Source organism: Leptonychotes weddellii, chromosome 13, assembly GCF_054177405.1.
Source record: "Leptonychotes weddellii isolate Sample4059 chromosome 13, ASM5417740v2, whole genome shotgun sequence".
NCBI classification, from domain to species: Eukaryota; Metazoa; Chordata; class Mammalia; order Carnivora; family Phocidae; genus Leptonychotes; species Leptonychotes weddellii.
Genome location: NC_138381.1, coordinates 43960577 through 43977087, shown reverse-complemented (window position 1 = coordinate 43977087; position 16511 = coordinate 43960577). Strand labels below are relative to the sequence as shown.

At 36.9% G+C, this 16511-nt stretch overlaps 1 protein-coding gene across 8 annotated transcripts in view; it reads left to right on the top strand.

Annotated features, from left to right (window-relative positions):
* RBBP8 (RB binding protein 8, endonuclease) overlaps positions 1-16511 on the top strand; it is an 89140-nt gene that overhangs the window by 58555 nt on the left and 14074 nt on the right. For all 8 annotated transcript variants that reach the window (XM_081801514.1, XM_081801513.1, XM_081801518.1 and 5 more), the window contains 7 exons: positions 1869-1966; positions 3609-3718; positions 5706-6600; positions 6683-6806; positions 9487-9575; positions 11009-11123; positions 14732-14875. In XM_081801514.1, the coding sequence (XP_081657640.1) occupies positions 1869-1966; positions 3609-3718; positions 5706-6600; positions 6683-6806; positions 9487-9575; positions 11009-11123; positions 14732-14875 (1575 nt within the window). The remainder of the gene's footprint in view (positions 1-1868; positions 1967-3608; positions 3719-5705; positions 6601-6682; positions 6807-9486; positions 9576-11008; positions 11124-14731; positions 14876-16511) is intronic.

Sequence of the window (16511 nt, the reverse complement as noted above, 5' to 3'; positions counted from 1 at the left end):
AGGGAGAGGGACAAGCAGACTCCACTCAGCGAGGGGCCAGACACAGGGCTCGATCCCAGGACTCTGAGATCATGACCTGAGCTGAAACCAAGAGGTGGACGGTCAACCAGCTGAGCCACCCAGGCGCCCCTGCACAGCATATTTTTATGTTGGTGGAATGGTCAAGTACAAAGAGAGAAATGAATAATTCTAAGGAAAGAGAGGGAACGGTTACTACATCCATGAAAAGGTGAGAGGAGATGAGATGCAGAGCCCAGTTGAAAGGGTTGGTCAAGGTTAATCACATTCATTTAATGTGAGTACAAAACTTATGCTCTAAAAGCTAACAAGTCATTTCATAGTTGTGTGTGAGACAGAGAGTATGTGTACATGTGTATAGACAGACTGTCTGGCAAAGGGTCCTGGAGACATAACACTGAGTGTGGCAGATCCTTATTTGTCTACACTATGGAGCGCTTTCTCGTCTGCTGCTGCCAGGACTTTGCTCCCTCAGTTGTCCTCCTTTCTTATATCTCCACCTTCTCTGCATGTTTGTTCTTTTCAATATATGCATATGTTACCTTCTATCTTTTAAAAATAACCCCTCTCTCTTTTTTTTTTTTAAGATTTTATTTATTTATTTGACAGAGCGCGAGAAGGAACACAAGCAGGGGGAGTGGGAGAGGGAGAAGCAGGCTTCCCATGGAACAGGGAGCCCTATGCGGGGCTTGATCCCAGGACCCCAGGATCATGACCTAAGGCTGAAGGCAGCCGCTTAATGACTGAGCCACCCAGGCGCCCCAAAATAACCCCTCTCTTAATTGTCTCCATCCTTAGCTACAGCTTCTGTTCAAAGCTGAAAAAAGTGGTCTGTGTTCAGTAGCTCTTCTGTATTATCTCCCATTCATTCCAGTTGAATTCAGTAGGGGAAGAATTCCACTCTTCACCTCTTCACACCCCAGCGAGAGAAAGAGAGAGTGAGAGATCCCTCACTGGCCTATCTGGGCTTATATCCTACTATAGTTACATCTTTTGCATTTTGATTTCCAGCAATTCACGTATCTGAACCCTTACACATACTTAGAGTCCTTCCCTCTGTCCCTGGGCCCAGATGACCTGTCCAGGTCCTCTTGTTCTCAAGGGGTCAGCTTAGGCATCACTTGCTATAGCTTTCCCTGATAACCCAAGGCAGATTTAGGAGTTTTTCCTTTATGTTTAAATCACTCCTTATGTACCTTTAATGTTTATCACATTTTATTGCAATTCTCTTTTTTACCTTTCTGTTTCACCTGTATCAGCCCTTATTAAACTCTTTGAGGACAAGAACCTTTTTTTCTTTTCATCTAGTGCCTAGCACAATGCCTCAAACATAATATGTGCCCCATAAATACCTGTTGATTTGTTGAAACTCTGTACACATAAAACTTTGTAAAATACTTGAACACAGGTGATTTCTGTTTTTAGCTTTAATCTTGAAAATTATGCAGTGTTGAAAATCTCTCCCACAAAGTATGTTTTCATGAAAGATACTATAAATATGGTTTTATATTCATGCCATATCTTAAACTACAAGAAATCCATCACAATTATATATGATTTTTTAGGGTTTTTTTCAGTGTCAATAAGAAAAATAATCTGCACATTGCATTCCATTCATTTAGGAAAAATAGAAAATCTTAGCTGAAAAAATTTGGCAAATGTAAATGCTAGATACCTGCAGTTTATTGCCATTTATGATAGATATTTTGGACTTTTTTGCACAGAATTTTTAAATTGTCCAGTGCCATCTGTAAAGTGGTTCTTTGAGCCTCTTTTTTTCCTTTTTTGTATTTTTCAATACATCTCATTTCTGCAATTATATAATTGTGGGGTTTTTTTTTCTTATTTAGAAACACATGGAACAAGCAATTGTCCTACTGATAAGTCATCTTTTAATTTAGCTACAGTTGTTGCTGAAACACTTGGATTTAGTGTTCAAGAAGAATCTGTAAGTAATTGTTTAGTTTGGTGATAATATGAATTAATTGGTATCCTTTTAGGTCGGTTTTTAGAGAATTGAGCAAGAGAAAAGTTACTTTATCCAAGGATCAAGGGATAAAGGCCTAGAACAAAATTGATATGGTTAGAAAGGCCCATTTATATTATCTGCCCCAGCATCCCAAAAACCTGGAGTCTTTAGAATTCTTCGTATTATAGGCTGTGGGTTGAATCAAAATTTATGGAAGTGATGGTGGCCTGGAGGGTTTGGCCAACCCTTCCCTGCTTCCTGTATCCTCCCTACCCCTACCTTGTTTTGTCTTACTGAAGACTTAAACCTTAAGGTTGGTGTCAGAATTTATTGGAATTTTTCAGTAGCCTTTAAACTGGAGTTTGTTTTGGAAAACAGGCTGAATTCTTGGGACTGCTGTAGATGCTTTAGTTTTTTGTCCTTATATGTGCAATCTCATTCTTAGGGATTGGGTCAGAAATTGATCCCATGAATTTCTTTTCATTTTTTTAGTACTTCCTTACATCAGGCACATTCATTTTTTTTCCTTAAGTGATCCCTAAAAATAGAAAACTTACTCTTCAATTTTAAGTTTTATTTTGATGCAACTTTAAAATAGTATTCCTTTGCTTTAGTCAGTAAATGTATATTTGCTCTTATAAAATTGTCTTACTGTTAAATTCTTAAAAATTGAATTGATTTTTCATTACTTTGGATTTTGTTTTTGTTCTTTCTAGTTTTAAATCACTCTTCAAGTGGTAGCGGGTAGTTTTTAACCTTTGAACTTCAAATGTGTTTTAATGGTTTCTAATTCTCTCCTACCCATAAACCTGACAAGTAAGTAGTTTATATATTAAATATATTAAGGGAGCTGATCTCTAAAGACGTGCTGCTCAAGGTGTGATCCATAGGCCAGCAGCATCTGCGTCACCTTAAAGTTTTGTTAGAGAATCTCAGACCCCACTCCAGACCTACTACAAGAGAACTTGTGTTTTCACAAGATCCCCGGTTGACTTGAATGCATGTTAAAGTTTGAGAAGCATTGTTCTCTAAAGGATTCTTTTAAATTCATTTCCTATCAGCATAAATAATTATCTTTATTCCTTTTGCCTCATCTTAATGTGTTTTGGAATTGGAGTTGATGGAGTTTTACATATCAGTAATAGAATGTACTTATGTAGAATAGTAAAATATTGATGGCTTTCTCTCTTTAAACTTAAAAGTACTTCATATTTTTTTTTTTTGTGGTGAAATGCACATAACATAAAGTTAACCATTTTAAAGTCTACAGTTCATGGCATTTAATACATTTACAGTATTATGCAGCTACCACCTCTCTGGTTCCAAAGCATTCTCATCACCCCAAAATAAAACCGGTACCTATTTAACATCCAATCCTCATTCCTCACTACCCACAGCCCCTGGCAACCACCAGTCTGCTTTTTGTCCTTAAAGATCTACCTATTCTGGATAATTCATATAAATGGAATCCTACATTATGTGGCTTTTGACAAAGTCTGGCTTCTTTCACGTAGTCTTTTTTGGGGTTCATCCACATCACAGAATATATCAACATTTCATTCCTCTTTAAGAATGAATAATCTTCCATTGTATCTATGTACTTTATATTTTACTACTGAAGGAATCTCAGGGTCCCATGAGCCCTCTTGGTGATGAACTCTATCAATGTCTAGAAGATCACAAGAAACAACCTTTTGAGGAATCTGTAAGAAACAATGAAGACAGTTTAAGGTAATTTGGGTCACTTTGGTAGAAAACTTAAGACTATTGGTGAGATCTCATTACAGTGAGTTCTATATAATCAAACTGTTTCTGTCAGCATATAGTTTGTCATTCTGGTTGTATTTATTTATTTATTTATTTATTTATTTATTTATTTATATATAAGCTTCGATGAATTTTCAAGATTGTGTTGCATCTCATTTACTAATTTCAGAACATCCCACTAATAATATATATATATATAAGCGGGCTCCATGCCCAACGTGGGGCTTAAACTCAGGACCCTGAGATCAAGAGTTGCGTGCTCTACCAACTGAGCCAGCCAGGAACCTGTATTAATTTTTATTTTAAAAAATATCTTTCCCATGAGGTCCTTGGGTAGCGAAATCAGTTAAGCATCCTGCTCTTGATTTCAGCTCATATCATGATCTCAGGGTCATGGGATTGAGCCCCAAGTCAGGCTCCATGCTCAGAAGGAGTCTGCTGGAGATTCTCTCTCTCTCTCTCAAATAAGTAAATATATAAGTCTTTTAAAAATACATGTGTTCCCCACTTTATGATGAATTGAGGGCCTTTTGCATTACTGTGGAGAGATATTATTTTTTAGGTTCTTTCTGTACTTCTATCAAGCATTATTTAAGAGTTTCCAGCCTTGTTCCTCTGCTTCTATAAAGACCCAGTCATCCCTTCTGTGTTTGTATTTCCAAAAACTAGATGTTATATAAAATGCATCTATAAGCTTCGATGAATTTTCAAGATTGTGTTGCATCTCATTTACTAATTTCAGAACATCCACTAATAATACCTATATTTATGTATTGTCTTGCTTTTTAAAAGTGCTTTTGGTTTTAGATGCATTTATCATCTTTAATTTGTCATCAAAGTAATTCATTAAAGTAGGGTTTTTTTTGTTTTTTTGTTTTTTTAAGATTTTATTTATTTATTTGACAGAGAGAGACAGCGAGAGAGGGAACACAAGCAGGGGGAGTAGGAGAGGGAGAAGCAGGCTTCCTGCTGAGCAGGGAGCCCGATGCGGGGCTCGATCCCAGGACCCTGGGATCATGACCTGAGTCGAAGGCAGACGCTTAACCGACTGAGCCACCCAGGCGCCCCCATTAAAGTAGGTTTTATTACTCCTATTTAGTCAACAAAAATGCGGCTCTACAGAGATTAAATGCCTTATTTAACACCACATAGCTCTTAAGGACTAGAGCCGGAGCTCTTACCTCTTCCACATCTTCAAACTTAAACCTAACACTCTTTCTACTGTCACAGCTGTCTGCTCTGCTGCAGGCAGGCTGGCTCTTAAGTTATGTTCAGTTCTGAAGTAGAAGGATTTTGTTTCTTGAAGTTACTTATGAAGAGATTTCTAACAAAAGAATTTGGGTCTCCAGTGGAATTTATTAAAATACGATTTTCTTAAAAAAAGAAGAAGAAGGTAGCGGGAGGGGAAGAATGAAGCGGGGGAAATTGGAGGGGTAGACGAACCATGAGAGACGATGGACTCTGAAAAACTAACAGGGTTCTAGAGGGAAGGGGGGTGGGAGGATGGGTTAGCCTGGTGGTGGGTGTTGAGGAGGGCACATTCTGCATGGAGCACTGGGTGTTATGCACAAACAATGAATCATGGAACACTTTATCTAAAACTAATGATGTAATGTATGGGGATTAACATAAGAATAAAAAAATATATATGATTTTCTTATATAGTGAAGTTGTTTAAATCACTTAGGAAAAATATTTATGGATAGGAATATCAAGGTATTGAGATAGATTTACGGTATCATTTTCCTCTGCTTTTTGTCAGCCAAATGAAGAAAAGCTGACAACTCTACCCTATTTCAAATGTTGGTTAATCATCTGAATCTAATACATGGCTAAGACCCTTACTATTAATAATTCTGTATTAGTGTAAGTTTTCTCATATGCTTGTCTTATAATTTTTACCCTATTTCTTTAGTAGGAAGAAAGTTTTACCACTCCTTGTTTTTTTTAGATTTTCAGATTCTAAGTCAAAGACTCCTCCTCAAGAAGAATTGACTACTCGGGTATCTTCTCCTGTATTTGGGGCTACCTCTAATGTGAAATGTAGTTTAGGTTTGAATACAAGTTTGTCCCCTTCTCTCTTAGAGACTGGGAAAAAACTTCTGAAAACAGCACCCTTCAACAACACTTCTACTTCTAGATCAGAGAAAACTAGATCAAAATCTGAAGATAGTGCCCTTTTCACACATCATAATCTTGGGTCTGAAGTGAACAAGATCATTAGCCAGTCATCTTCAAATAAGCAGATGCTTATCAATAAAAATATAAGTGAATCCAAAAATGAACAGGATGGTTTTGATCACATTAAAGATGCTGTCACTGATAAAGACAAACATGCAGTACCCCTGAAATCACTGGGAGGCAGAACATCCAAAAGAAAGAAAATTGAGGAAGAAAGTGAAGATGAAGTTAGCTGCCCCCAAGCCTCTTTTGATAAAGAAAATGCCTTTCCTTTTTTACTGGATGGTCATTCTTCTGTGAATGGAGATTATGTGATGGATAAACCTCTAGATCTGTCTGATCGATTTTCGGCTATTCAGCGTCAAGAGAAAAGCCAAGGAAGTGAGACTTCTAAAATCAGATTTAGGCAAGTGACTCTCTATGAGGCCTTGAAGCCCATTCCAAAGGGCTCCTCCTCAAGCCGCAAGGCCTTGAGCGGGAGCTATGTGTTAACCAGAGATTCCCCAGAGGAGCCGTGTTTACAGGAGTGCATCCTCCAGTCCTTGGGTAAATCATCTCCAGATAATAAAACACCACTACAAATCAAGGAAGAAAATCCCATCTTTAAAATCCCTCTACGTCCACATGAAAGTTTGGAGACCGAGAATCTTTTCGATGATGTGAAGGTTTGTGTTAAATGTTCGAGTATTTTTATTAAAATGGTTGTTCATTATTTCATCTAGATGCTAATAATTCTTTCTGTTTAAGGGAACTGATTCTCATGAGCCAGTAAAAATAGCCAGGTCAGTCCGTGGAGCATGTGAACTTACATCCGTTCTTCAGTTAAATCCATGTAGAGTTGCTAAAACAAAGTCTGTACAAAACAGTCAAGGTATGTTTACTATAAATAGTATTTCCACTCTTTTTAAATGATCTCGAGTGTTACACAATATACATTCTTTGGATATATTGAATTGTTTTAGGAAAAACATTTCTTCCTGCATATTTCTGTGCTTACGGGATGATTCTCACTGGTTTCATTTTGCATGTGATTTTCCTGCTCTCATGCTTTTTGAAAAAATGAATTGAGGTCTTTAATACCTACTTTTTAGGTGATTTTGTGGATTACCTATTTTATGTAATTTCTTATTTTCTTTGCAAAAGCTTTACAAATTTTAAACCATGTGGAGTTTTAAAATACATAAAGTAAAATTTTCATCATCCAAACCTTGTTCCTCACCCCACAGGTAGCCTGTCCTTTTTCTTTGCATTTACATATGTATAAACATATGTATATGTACATTTATGTGGGTTTTTAACTTCTTGCTTGAAAATCTTTTTTACTCTTAATTAATAGGTATGTTAATCTTTTCATAATTTTGCTCTGTTTAAAATGAGTCTTTTTGTTTTTTGGCCACCAAATATTTCTGTACTTCCTATGTAGTATTTTTTCTTTTATTCTTTATTGCAAAGTTTTTCCTTTATTCTGGGTTTATTTTCCTTTTTTTCCTGAAGCACATTCTTTAGTGTTCTTCTAGAAGGAAAGAGTTTCAGTCTCTGTATGAAAACACTTTCTTCACTCTCATTTCTGATTTTTTTTACATTTTTGGTTTTGGGTTTTTTTTTCCCTCATGGCTGCTCTAGGGATTATAAACCCTACCTAACCTTTCACAATTTACTTAAAGTTAATATTATGTCACTTTGTGTTCTGTGACTGTGCTTAATGTAGTTGTCATGCATGTGCACATACATTGAAAACTCCTTCAATGTTACAGTTTTAACTTTCTTAAAACAATTTTTGATATAAAAAGCACTCATTAAAGTGTACAAGTCAGTTGTTTTGTATACTCAGTTGTACAACCATTACTGTAGTCTGAGTTTAGAACATTTTTATCGCCTCAAAAAGAATAGTACCCATTAAGTTAATATCCAAAATATGTGAAGAACTTACACAACTCAATACCAAAAACACAAATAATTCAATTTAAGAATGGGTAGAGGACCTGAAGAGAAATTTTTTCAAAGAAGGCATATGGATTGCCAACACACATGAAAAGAGATTCCACATCACTAATCATCAGGGAAATAGAAATTAAAACCACAATGAGATGTCACTTTATACCTGTCAGAATGGCTGAAAGCAAAAACACAAGATATAACATGTTGACAGATGTAGAGAAAAAGGAAGCCTCACGCACCATTGGTGGGAATGCAAATTGGTACCGCTACTGTGGAAAACAGTGTAGAGGTTCCTCAGAAAATCAAAAAATTACCATATGATCCAATAATTCCACTACTGGGTATTTACCCAAAGAAAATGAAAATACTAATTCGAAAAGATACATGGACCCCTATGTTTATAGCAGCATTATTTACAGTAGCCAACATATGAAAGCAACCCAAGTGTCCATAGATAAATGAATGGATTTTAAAAAGATGTGGTTATGTATATACAGTGGAATATTACTCAGCCATAAAAAAGAATGAAATCTTGCCATTTTGCAACAACGCAGATGACCTAGAGGATATAATGCTAAGTGAAATAAGTCAGACAGAGAAAGACAGAAACCATATGATTTCACTTATATGTGGAATTTAAGAAACAAATAAACAGAAGAGGCAAAACCAAAGCAGACTCTTAAATACAGAGAACAAACTGATGGTTGCCAAGGGGGGGGGGTGGGGGGGTGGGAATGAGTGAAACAGATAAAGGGGATTAAGAGTATACTTTCTTGATTAGCACTGAGAAGTGTATAGAAATGTTGAATCATATTGTATATCTGAAACATATATAACACTGTATGTTAATTATATTTGAGGAAAAAACTTTTTCTAAGTAAAGAACAATACCCATTAGCAATCATTCTGCATTCCTCTCCCCTCTTCCCCAATTCTAGGCAACCACTAACCTACCCTCTGTCTCTGTAGATTTGCCTATTCTGGTGTTTTCATATGAATGGAATCATACAATATATGATATTTTGTGACTTATTTTATTTTCACTTTTTTCACTATTAAAAATAATGCTTGCTATGAACATTGATGTACAATTTTATGTAGATGTATGTTTTCATTTTTCTTGAGTTACATATAGGAGTAGAACTGTTGGACCATATGCTAACTCTCTTTAACCTTTTGAGGAACTATGTGTTTTCCAAAGTGTCTGTGTCATTTCACATTCTCACCAGCAGCTGGTGAGGTTCCCATTTCTCCACATTCTCACCAATACTTGTTATCTGTCTTTTTGATTCTAGCCATCCTGTTGGGTGTGAAGTTGGGTGTGGTTTTGATTTGCCTTTCCCTGATGGCTACTGCTGTTGAGCATCTTATCATGTGCTTATTGGCCAGTTCCCTTCTTTGAAGGACTGTCTATTCAGATTCTTTGATCATTTTCATTTGGGGTATTTGTCATCTTATTGAGTTGTGAGAGTTCTTTATATGTCCTAGATACAACCCTGTTAGCAGATAATGATTTGCAAATCTTTTTTCCCATTCTGTGGATCCCATAACGTTTTAAAGTAATAAGAATGTTTAAAATCCATTTTAATTGTACTTTTTTCTCCTTACTGAAGATGTATCCTTTGAAAATATCCAGTGGAGCATAGATCCAGGAGCAGACCTTTCTCAATATAAAATGGATATTACTGTAATAGATACAAAGGTAAGTTAGAAAGTAAAACCAAGGCCCATGTGGTTTTTCTAGTAAGTTGTTAGTCACCCTCCTCCCCTAACTTATTCTGTGACCTTAAGATAATCACATACCTCTTAAAACCTGATTTATTTATTCAGAAAAGAAATAAAAATGCTTATTTTTCTAACTTTATGGTATTTTTGAAAGGGTAATAATACCTTCTGACTTTAAAGGCCTTAGCTGGGACACCTGGGGGGGGGGGTCAGTCAATTAAGCGTCTGACTCTTGATTTCAGCTCAGGTCATGAGATCAAGCCCCACGTTGGGCTCTGCACTGGGTATGGAGCCTACTTAAGATTCTCTCTCTCCCTTTCCCCCTACCCCTCCTCTTTCTTTCCCTCTCTAAAGAAAAAATTCTAAAAAAGGCCTTTGCTGGAAAATATTATTATAGTTTTAAAATAATGAAAAATGCTAGTTACATATTTTAATAATTATATACATATATTTCTTAAAGATTTATTTGAGAGAAAAAGCAAGCACGAGTCAGGGGAGAGGCAGAGGGACAAGCAGACTTCTCATTGAGCAGGGAGCTCGACGCAGGGCTGGATCCCAGGACTCTGGTATCATAACCTGAGCTGAAGGCAGACACTTAATTGACTGAGCCACGCAGGTGCCCCTTAATAATTTTATATTTTATCAAAATAATTCATCATATGCCTTGATTAACTTTAAAAATAATGTTACCATCAAGAAAAAAATTCATTTTCCTAGTTGGCTATTTTTTAAATACTGTATATTTCTTTAAAAATTAAAATTCTGGGGTGCCTGGGTGGCTCAGTCAGTTAAATGTCCAACTCTAGATTTTGGCTCTGGTCACGATATCAGGGTCGTGAGATCGAGCCCTGCATCCAGTGTGGAGCCTGCTTACGATTCTCTGTCTCCCTCTCCCTCTGCCCCTCCCTACCTCTTAAAAAAAATAATAAAATTAAATGAAAATCCCTAGTGGAAATAACTCTTTTGGCTTGTATTTAGGTTCTACATAGTTTGAGAAGTTCTCTTTCACTTGGGAGCATATTAATGAAGTATTTAACTTGTTATAGTATGAAATTTGTTGTGTGTACACTGATATTCATTACTGTGAGACCAACTGGAGAAGAAAGGGAGGAGAAGCCCAGGGAGTTCAGTAGTGCACAACTCTCCCTTCCTTGACATCAGTCTTTCTTTTCATGGGCTTGAGAGAGGATGCTTGTATATTGAAGCTAAAATGTTTTACAGGCAATAAAACCTAAATCTGTATATTCTTAAGGTAAAAATAAATATAACTTCATGCTACTGAAATGTATACTTAAAATATGGTAAAAATGACAAATTTCATGCTGTGTATATTTTACCAGAATTTTTAAAAAGTAATATATAAGGCCATGCGGGATAATTGTTAAAATTTTTGAATTTTTAAATATTTAGGATGGCAGTCAGTCAAGACTAGGAGGAGAGACAGTGGACATGGACTGCACATTGGTTAGTGAAACTGTGCTTTTAAAAATGAAGAAGCAGGAGCAGAAGGGAGAGAAAAGTCCAAGTAAGATTTGATTTCTTTTTTTTATTTAATAAAAATGTGGAAGGAAGTTTATAGTTGTACCATTGCATTGATGACCACAAGTTACCTCTTCACCATAAACCAGGTATTTTTTTCCTCTTCTGATAAATAGATTTCTCTCAGTAAAGCTCAGTTTCAGTATTTCAAGGGAAAAAAATCTTTAGCCAAAATCTTTTTTTTTCCAGGAAGAATTCAAATTGTTTCCAGGATTCAGCAAACCACAGCCAGCTGCCAGTTTTATAAATAAAGGTTTATTGGAACACAGCTTCACTTATTTGTTTATGTGTTGCCTGTGGCTGCTTGCATGGTACCACAGCAGAGCTGAGTAGTAGCTGCAGACCTTATTGGGCCCACAGGCCAAAAATATTTCCTGACTGACCCTTTAAGAAAAAGTTTGCTGATCCCTGATATTATCCCTAGATAATTTTTTGTAGAAGGGAATCTTGAGAGTCCTGTTTTAGAAATAGGAATTTGCAAAGCAATTTGATAAGGTGAAAAGGGGAGAGTCTACTGAGAAGTATTTGTATAGACTTGTAAATCAGCAGTAAACTAAGAATAATAGTGTATATGCTGAGTTACCCTGCCATATTCTGCTTCTACAGAAAAGGGGATTTGGCCTTTTGTGGTAACAGACTATTAATTCTTCATCTAAAGTCTTGATTTTCCAAAAGAGGCAGGAACAGTGGAAGGATTTTGGTTGGCACCACCTTAGCAACATCCCTAACTACAGAGGCATATGGCATGAGATCAACTAGCCCAGGAAAGTGTCACTTACACTCTTACGTTGAAGGGTTAGGACCTGCCACAGGGTTGCAGAGCCAAAAGCAAGGACATTTTCCAGTGATCATCTGTTAGAAACTGAAGACAGTCTATATGTACATTCCTTATCTTGTTCTGAATAATCTGTAATCTACCTGCCTGGGGCTGAAGCCAATCTTGTCCCCACTTCTTTTGAAACACTATCTCAGGATGCCTGGTGGCTCAGTCAATTAAGCGTCTGACTCTTGGTTTCAGCTCAGGTCATGATCTTAGGGTCATGGGATTGAGCCCCGCATGGGGCTTCCCTCCTCAGCGAGTAGCCTGCTTCCCCTCTCTCTCTCCCTCTGCCCCTCTCCCCGCTTGTGCACCCTCTCTGTCTCTCTCTTTGACTCTCTCTCTCCCAAATAAATCTTTTAAAAAAGAAAAAAAGAAACACTTTATCTCTTGCTGCCCTAACTGCAGTAAGTGAGGAAAAATTGTAGTAGTCTTTGCCTTAATTATTTGTTCTTTAAGAATGAGTAACCATACAATCAAGTAGCTGGCTGCCTACTTTGAAAGGCCTACCTATTAAAAGAAAAAACCTTAACAGTGATTTATTGTCCTTTATAGTGAATGACACTTAAGTAACTTTCTTCTTAAGAAGGTACTTTGCTTTTAAGATTATGTCTGGTACCAGCTTCTGATAATGTTTTCCTTATTTCTGTTAAAAAAAAAGAAAAGGTAAAACTAAAGTATGACTACTTTGGCTTCAAATTTATCTAGTTAATTCAAAGAATATGATGGTTTCCCAAATATGTTTGAAGCAAGTATCATGTGGAAGTGAGGTTAGAATTTGAACTAATGAGTGGAGACAGTTTTGGCTACATAAGATATTTTGAGTACTATTGCTATCATAATAAACCACTCCAATAACTTAAAGGATTAAAACAACAGTCATTTTCTTATCTTTCATAGTTTCTATGGTTCAGGAATTCAGGAAGAGTTTGGCTGGATGGTTCTGTCCCAGGGTCTCTTATGCAGTTGTAGGCAAATGGTAGCTAGAGCTGGAACAGCAGAGGGGTAGACAAGCTGAGGGTGGCTTGGCATTTCTCTTCATTTAGTTTCAGGGCTTCTCTATATGGACTTTCCACGTGGGGTAGTTTGAGCTTCCTCATCACATGGAGACTAGGTTCCCAGAGTCAGCATCCCAAAAAGAACAAGGCAGAAGTGCATGGTATTTTTATGATCTGGCCTCAGAAGTTGTATAGTGTCACGAAGACCTACCCAAGTTCAAAGCAAGCAAGCAGCCCTTCCCACTCAGTGGAGGAGTGTAAGACCAGCACCTAGGATAGGAGATATTCTTAAAGCCATATGTGGAAAAAGATAGTCCCGTGCATTTTACCCATAAGGTAGATCTTTTTAATACTTAGAATTGGTTAAAAATGAATCATACCAATAAAATCCCCCAATGACTGCTAATATTTCAGTTCAAAAATATGTTTTATATTTCTACTGTGTATTAGACTTCCCAGATGCTGTGATAGAAAGATTAATAAGGATATAGTCTCTGTTGTCAAGTATTTCAGTCAGAAGTCAGACCAAAAAAAAAAAACAAACTAGTGGGGCACATGGGTGGCTCAGTTGGTTAAACGTCTGACTCTTAATTTCGGCTCAGGTCATGATCTCAGGATGGTGGGATTGAGCCCCACATTGGGCTCCATGCTGGGTGTGAAGTCTCCTTAAGATTCTCTCTCTCCCTCTCCCTCCTACTGCTCCCTCCCTGCTCACACTCTCTCTCTCTTAAAAAAAAAAAAAAATTTTAATTAAAAAGATAAACTAGTGATTTAACATTGTGAATTATTAACAGCATATACAGAATACTTTGGGAATACCTACCTAACACACTGCCTAACACATAGAAATTGTATATTATTTACAAATTTGATCCTCAGTGTGAAAAAAAATAATGTTTAATCATTCAGTAAATATTGAGCTTCAATTCTATAAAGGGAAGTGTTTCAGGAACTGGAAATAATGAGTAAACAGAACAAAAGTACCTACTTCGTGGAACTTACCTTCTAATTTAAGGGGAGAAATAATCAAATATGTGGTATAATAAGTGATGCTAAGTTCTGGAGAAAGATAAAATAGGGTAAGGGTGCTAGAGCACCATGGATAGGGGGAGGTGGTGGTTATTTTATAGAGAGGAATCTGAGCAGGCTTCTGCTCTATCATGTGTGTTAGCCAACTGGATCTATTTCTGTTTTTTAGTAAACTGCCATTTTTCAAAATGTGATTATATAGTGGGAACTGTACTTAGTAATCTGAGGATGAATTTAGCACTTAACATATCAAATGAGGAATTGAATTCATTATTTCTAGCACTACTCAACTACCAAGTGTTATTGATGATGTAATAAAATACTTTTTTTGCTACCACATTAGAAAAATAAGCAGATGAGCAAGTTCTATAGATTTTAATGTCAGTTATTTATACACATTTTATTTAAACTTAATATTTTTCATCATTCATTATGATGCATTTTCTATTCCTCACAGTTTTTTGGTAGGACTCGTTTTAGTGTAGTATGAATTATACATGAGCTAATAGGGAGAAAAAGATTTTTATGTATGTAATGACAACGACAAACATTCTCTTCACATGAATAAATGACATTTAAAGCCCTAACATAAAGTCTTTGTAAATATAGTAACTATCTAGACTTGGGGGTTTACTGTTGCCCCATGTACATCCTAGGCAAGTGTATTTTGTGGCGGTTACTACAAGTTTCACATTGGTCTATGTAGAAAGCAAAAAGCTTGTTGCCCTAAGCCAATGCTCTTTTACATAGATGGAGAAAGAAAAATGAATGATAGCTTGGAAGATATATTTGATCGGACAACACATGAAGAATATGAATCCTGTTTGGCAGACAGCTTCCCCCAGGTGGCAGATGAAGAAGAGGGATTGTCAACTACCACAAAGAAACCAAACAGTAAGGCTTTTTTCTTTCTAATTATGGCTTCTCAGTTACACTTAGGTTCAGTAAATTAAGTCAGCGAGCTAGTTAACAGAGACTTGATGGGGTATATATTAATAATTAAAATTTCATATTTCTTGTATAAATTTCTTTTAGATAGTGAGATAATTTCAGACCAACAAAAGAGTTACAAAAAAATAGCTCAGAGGAAAAAAAAATAGTTCAGAGGATTCCCTGTACCTTTCATTCAGCTTCCCCTTATATTAATATGACCATAAAATATTCATCAAAACTAAGAAATTAATCTTGATTGAATACTACAGATTTCTTTATAACTTGCGCATAAAATTCATAAAGTTTTGAGAACATTCTTTGTTAAGTAATAATCATTGTAATAGAGTTGGAAGGAGAAAGTTTTACAGAAAATTCAGACTAATTTTCTGTTTGAATGTTTTACCTTCCCAGACAAAATAATGTAACTATATGTATCTGTCTTTTTAAAATTTTTTTTTTTTTTAAGATTTTATTTATTTGCGAGAGAGAGAATGAGAGACAGAGAGCATGAGAGGGAGGAGGGTCAGAGGGAGAAGCAGACTCCCTGCTGAGCAGGGAGCCTGATGTGGGACTCGATCCCGGAACTCCAGGATCATGACCTGAGCCGAAGGCAGTCGCTTAACCAACTGAGCCACCCAGGCGCCCTAAAATTCTTTTTTTTTTTTTTAAGATTTTATTTATTTGACAGAGACACAGCGAGAGAAGGAACACAAGCAGAGGGGGTGGGAGAGGGAGAAGCAGGCTTCCCGCTGAGCAGGGAGCCTGATGCGGGGCTCGATCCCAGGATCCTGGACCATGACCTGAGCCGAAGGCAGACGCCTAACGACTGAGCCACCCAGGCACCCAGTCTTTTTAAAATTCTTGTCAGGGCGCCTGGGTGGCTCAGTCAGTTAAGTGTGCCTTTGGCTTGGGTCATGATCCTGGTGTCCTGGGACCAAGCCCCTCCTCAGCAGGGAGCCTGTTTCTCCCTCGCCCTCAGCCTCTGCCGCCCACTTGGCTCTCTCTCGCTCTGTCTCTCAAAAAAATAAATAAAATTAAAAAAAAAATTTTTTTTTAAAAACAATAAAATTCTTTTCATTAGAAGCAGGGTTTATAGGGCAGGATAGCATTCAAAAGAAGAATACTCTAAGTGAAACTCTTAACTAGATAATCTGAATTGAAAGTTAAAATTCTTGCAAAATGTCTCATTTTCTTTTTGTGAGTAAAAAAGGAATTTTTAGTCTAGTGAAAAGGTTATATATGAGCACACGTTCTGCTATGGAATAGTCTGTCTTGATTATGTTTTCCTCGTGCTCCCATTAGGTTTTAAAAAAAATACAGCCCTGGGCGCCTTGGATGGCTCAGTCGTTAAGCGTCTGTCTTCGGCTCAGGTCATGGTCCCAGGGTCCTGGGATCGAGCCCCACGTCAGGCTCCCTGCTCCGCGGGAAGCCTGTTTCTCCCTCTCTCGCTCCCCCTGCTTATGTTCCCTCTCTCACTGTGTCTCTCTCTGTCAAATAAATAAATAAAATCTTTTAAATAAATAAATAAAAAATACAGCCCTTATTAGCTCAAAGTGAATGAGACCCTAACCACAGGTACAGAACAGCAGGCTTTGCT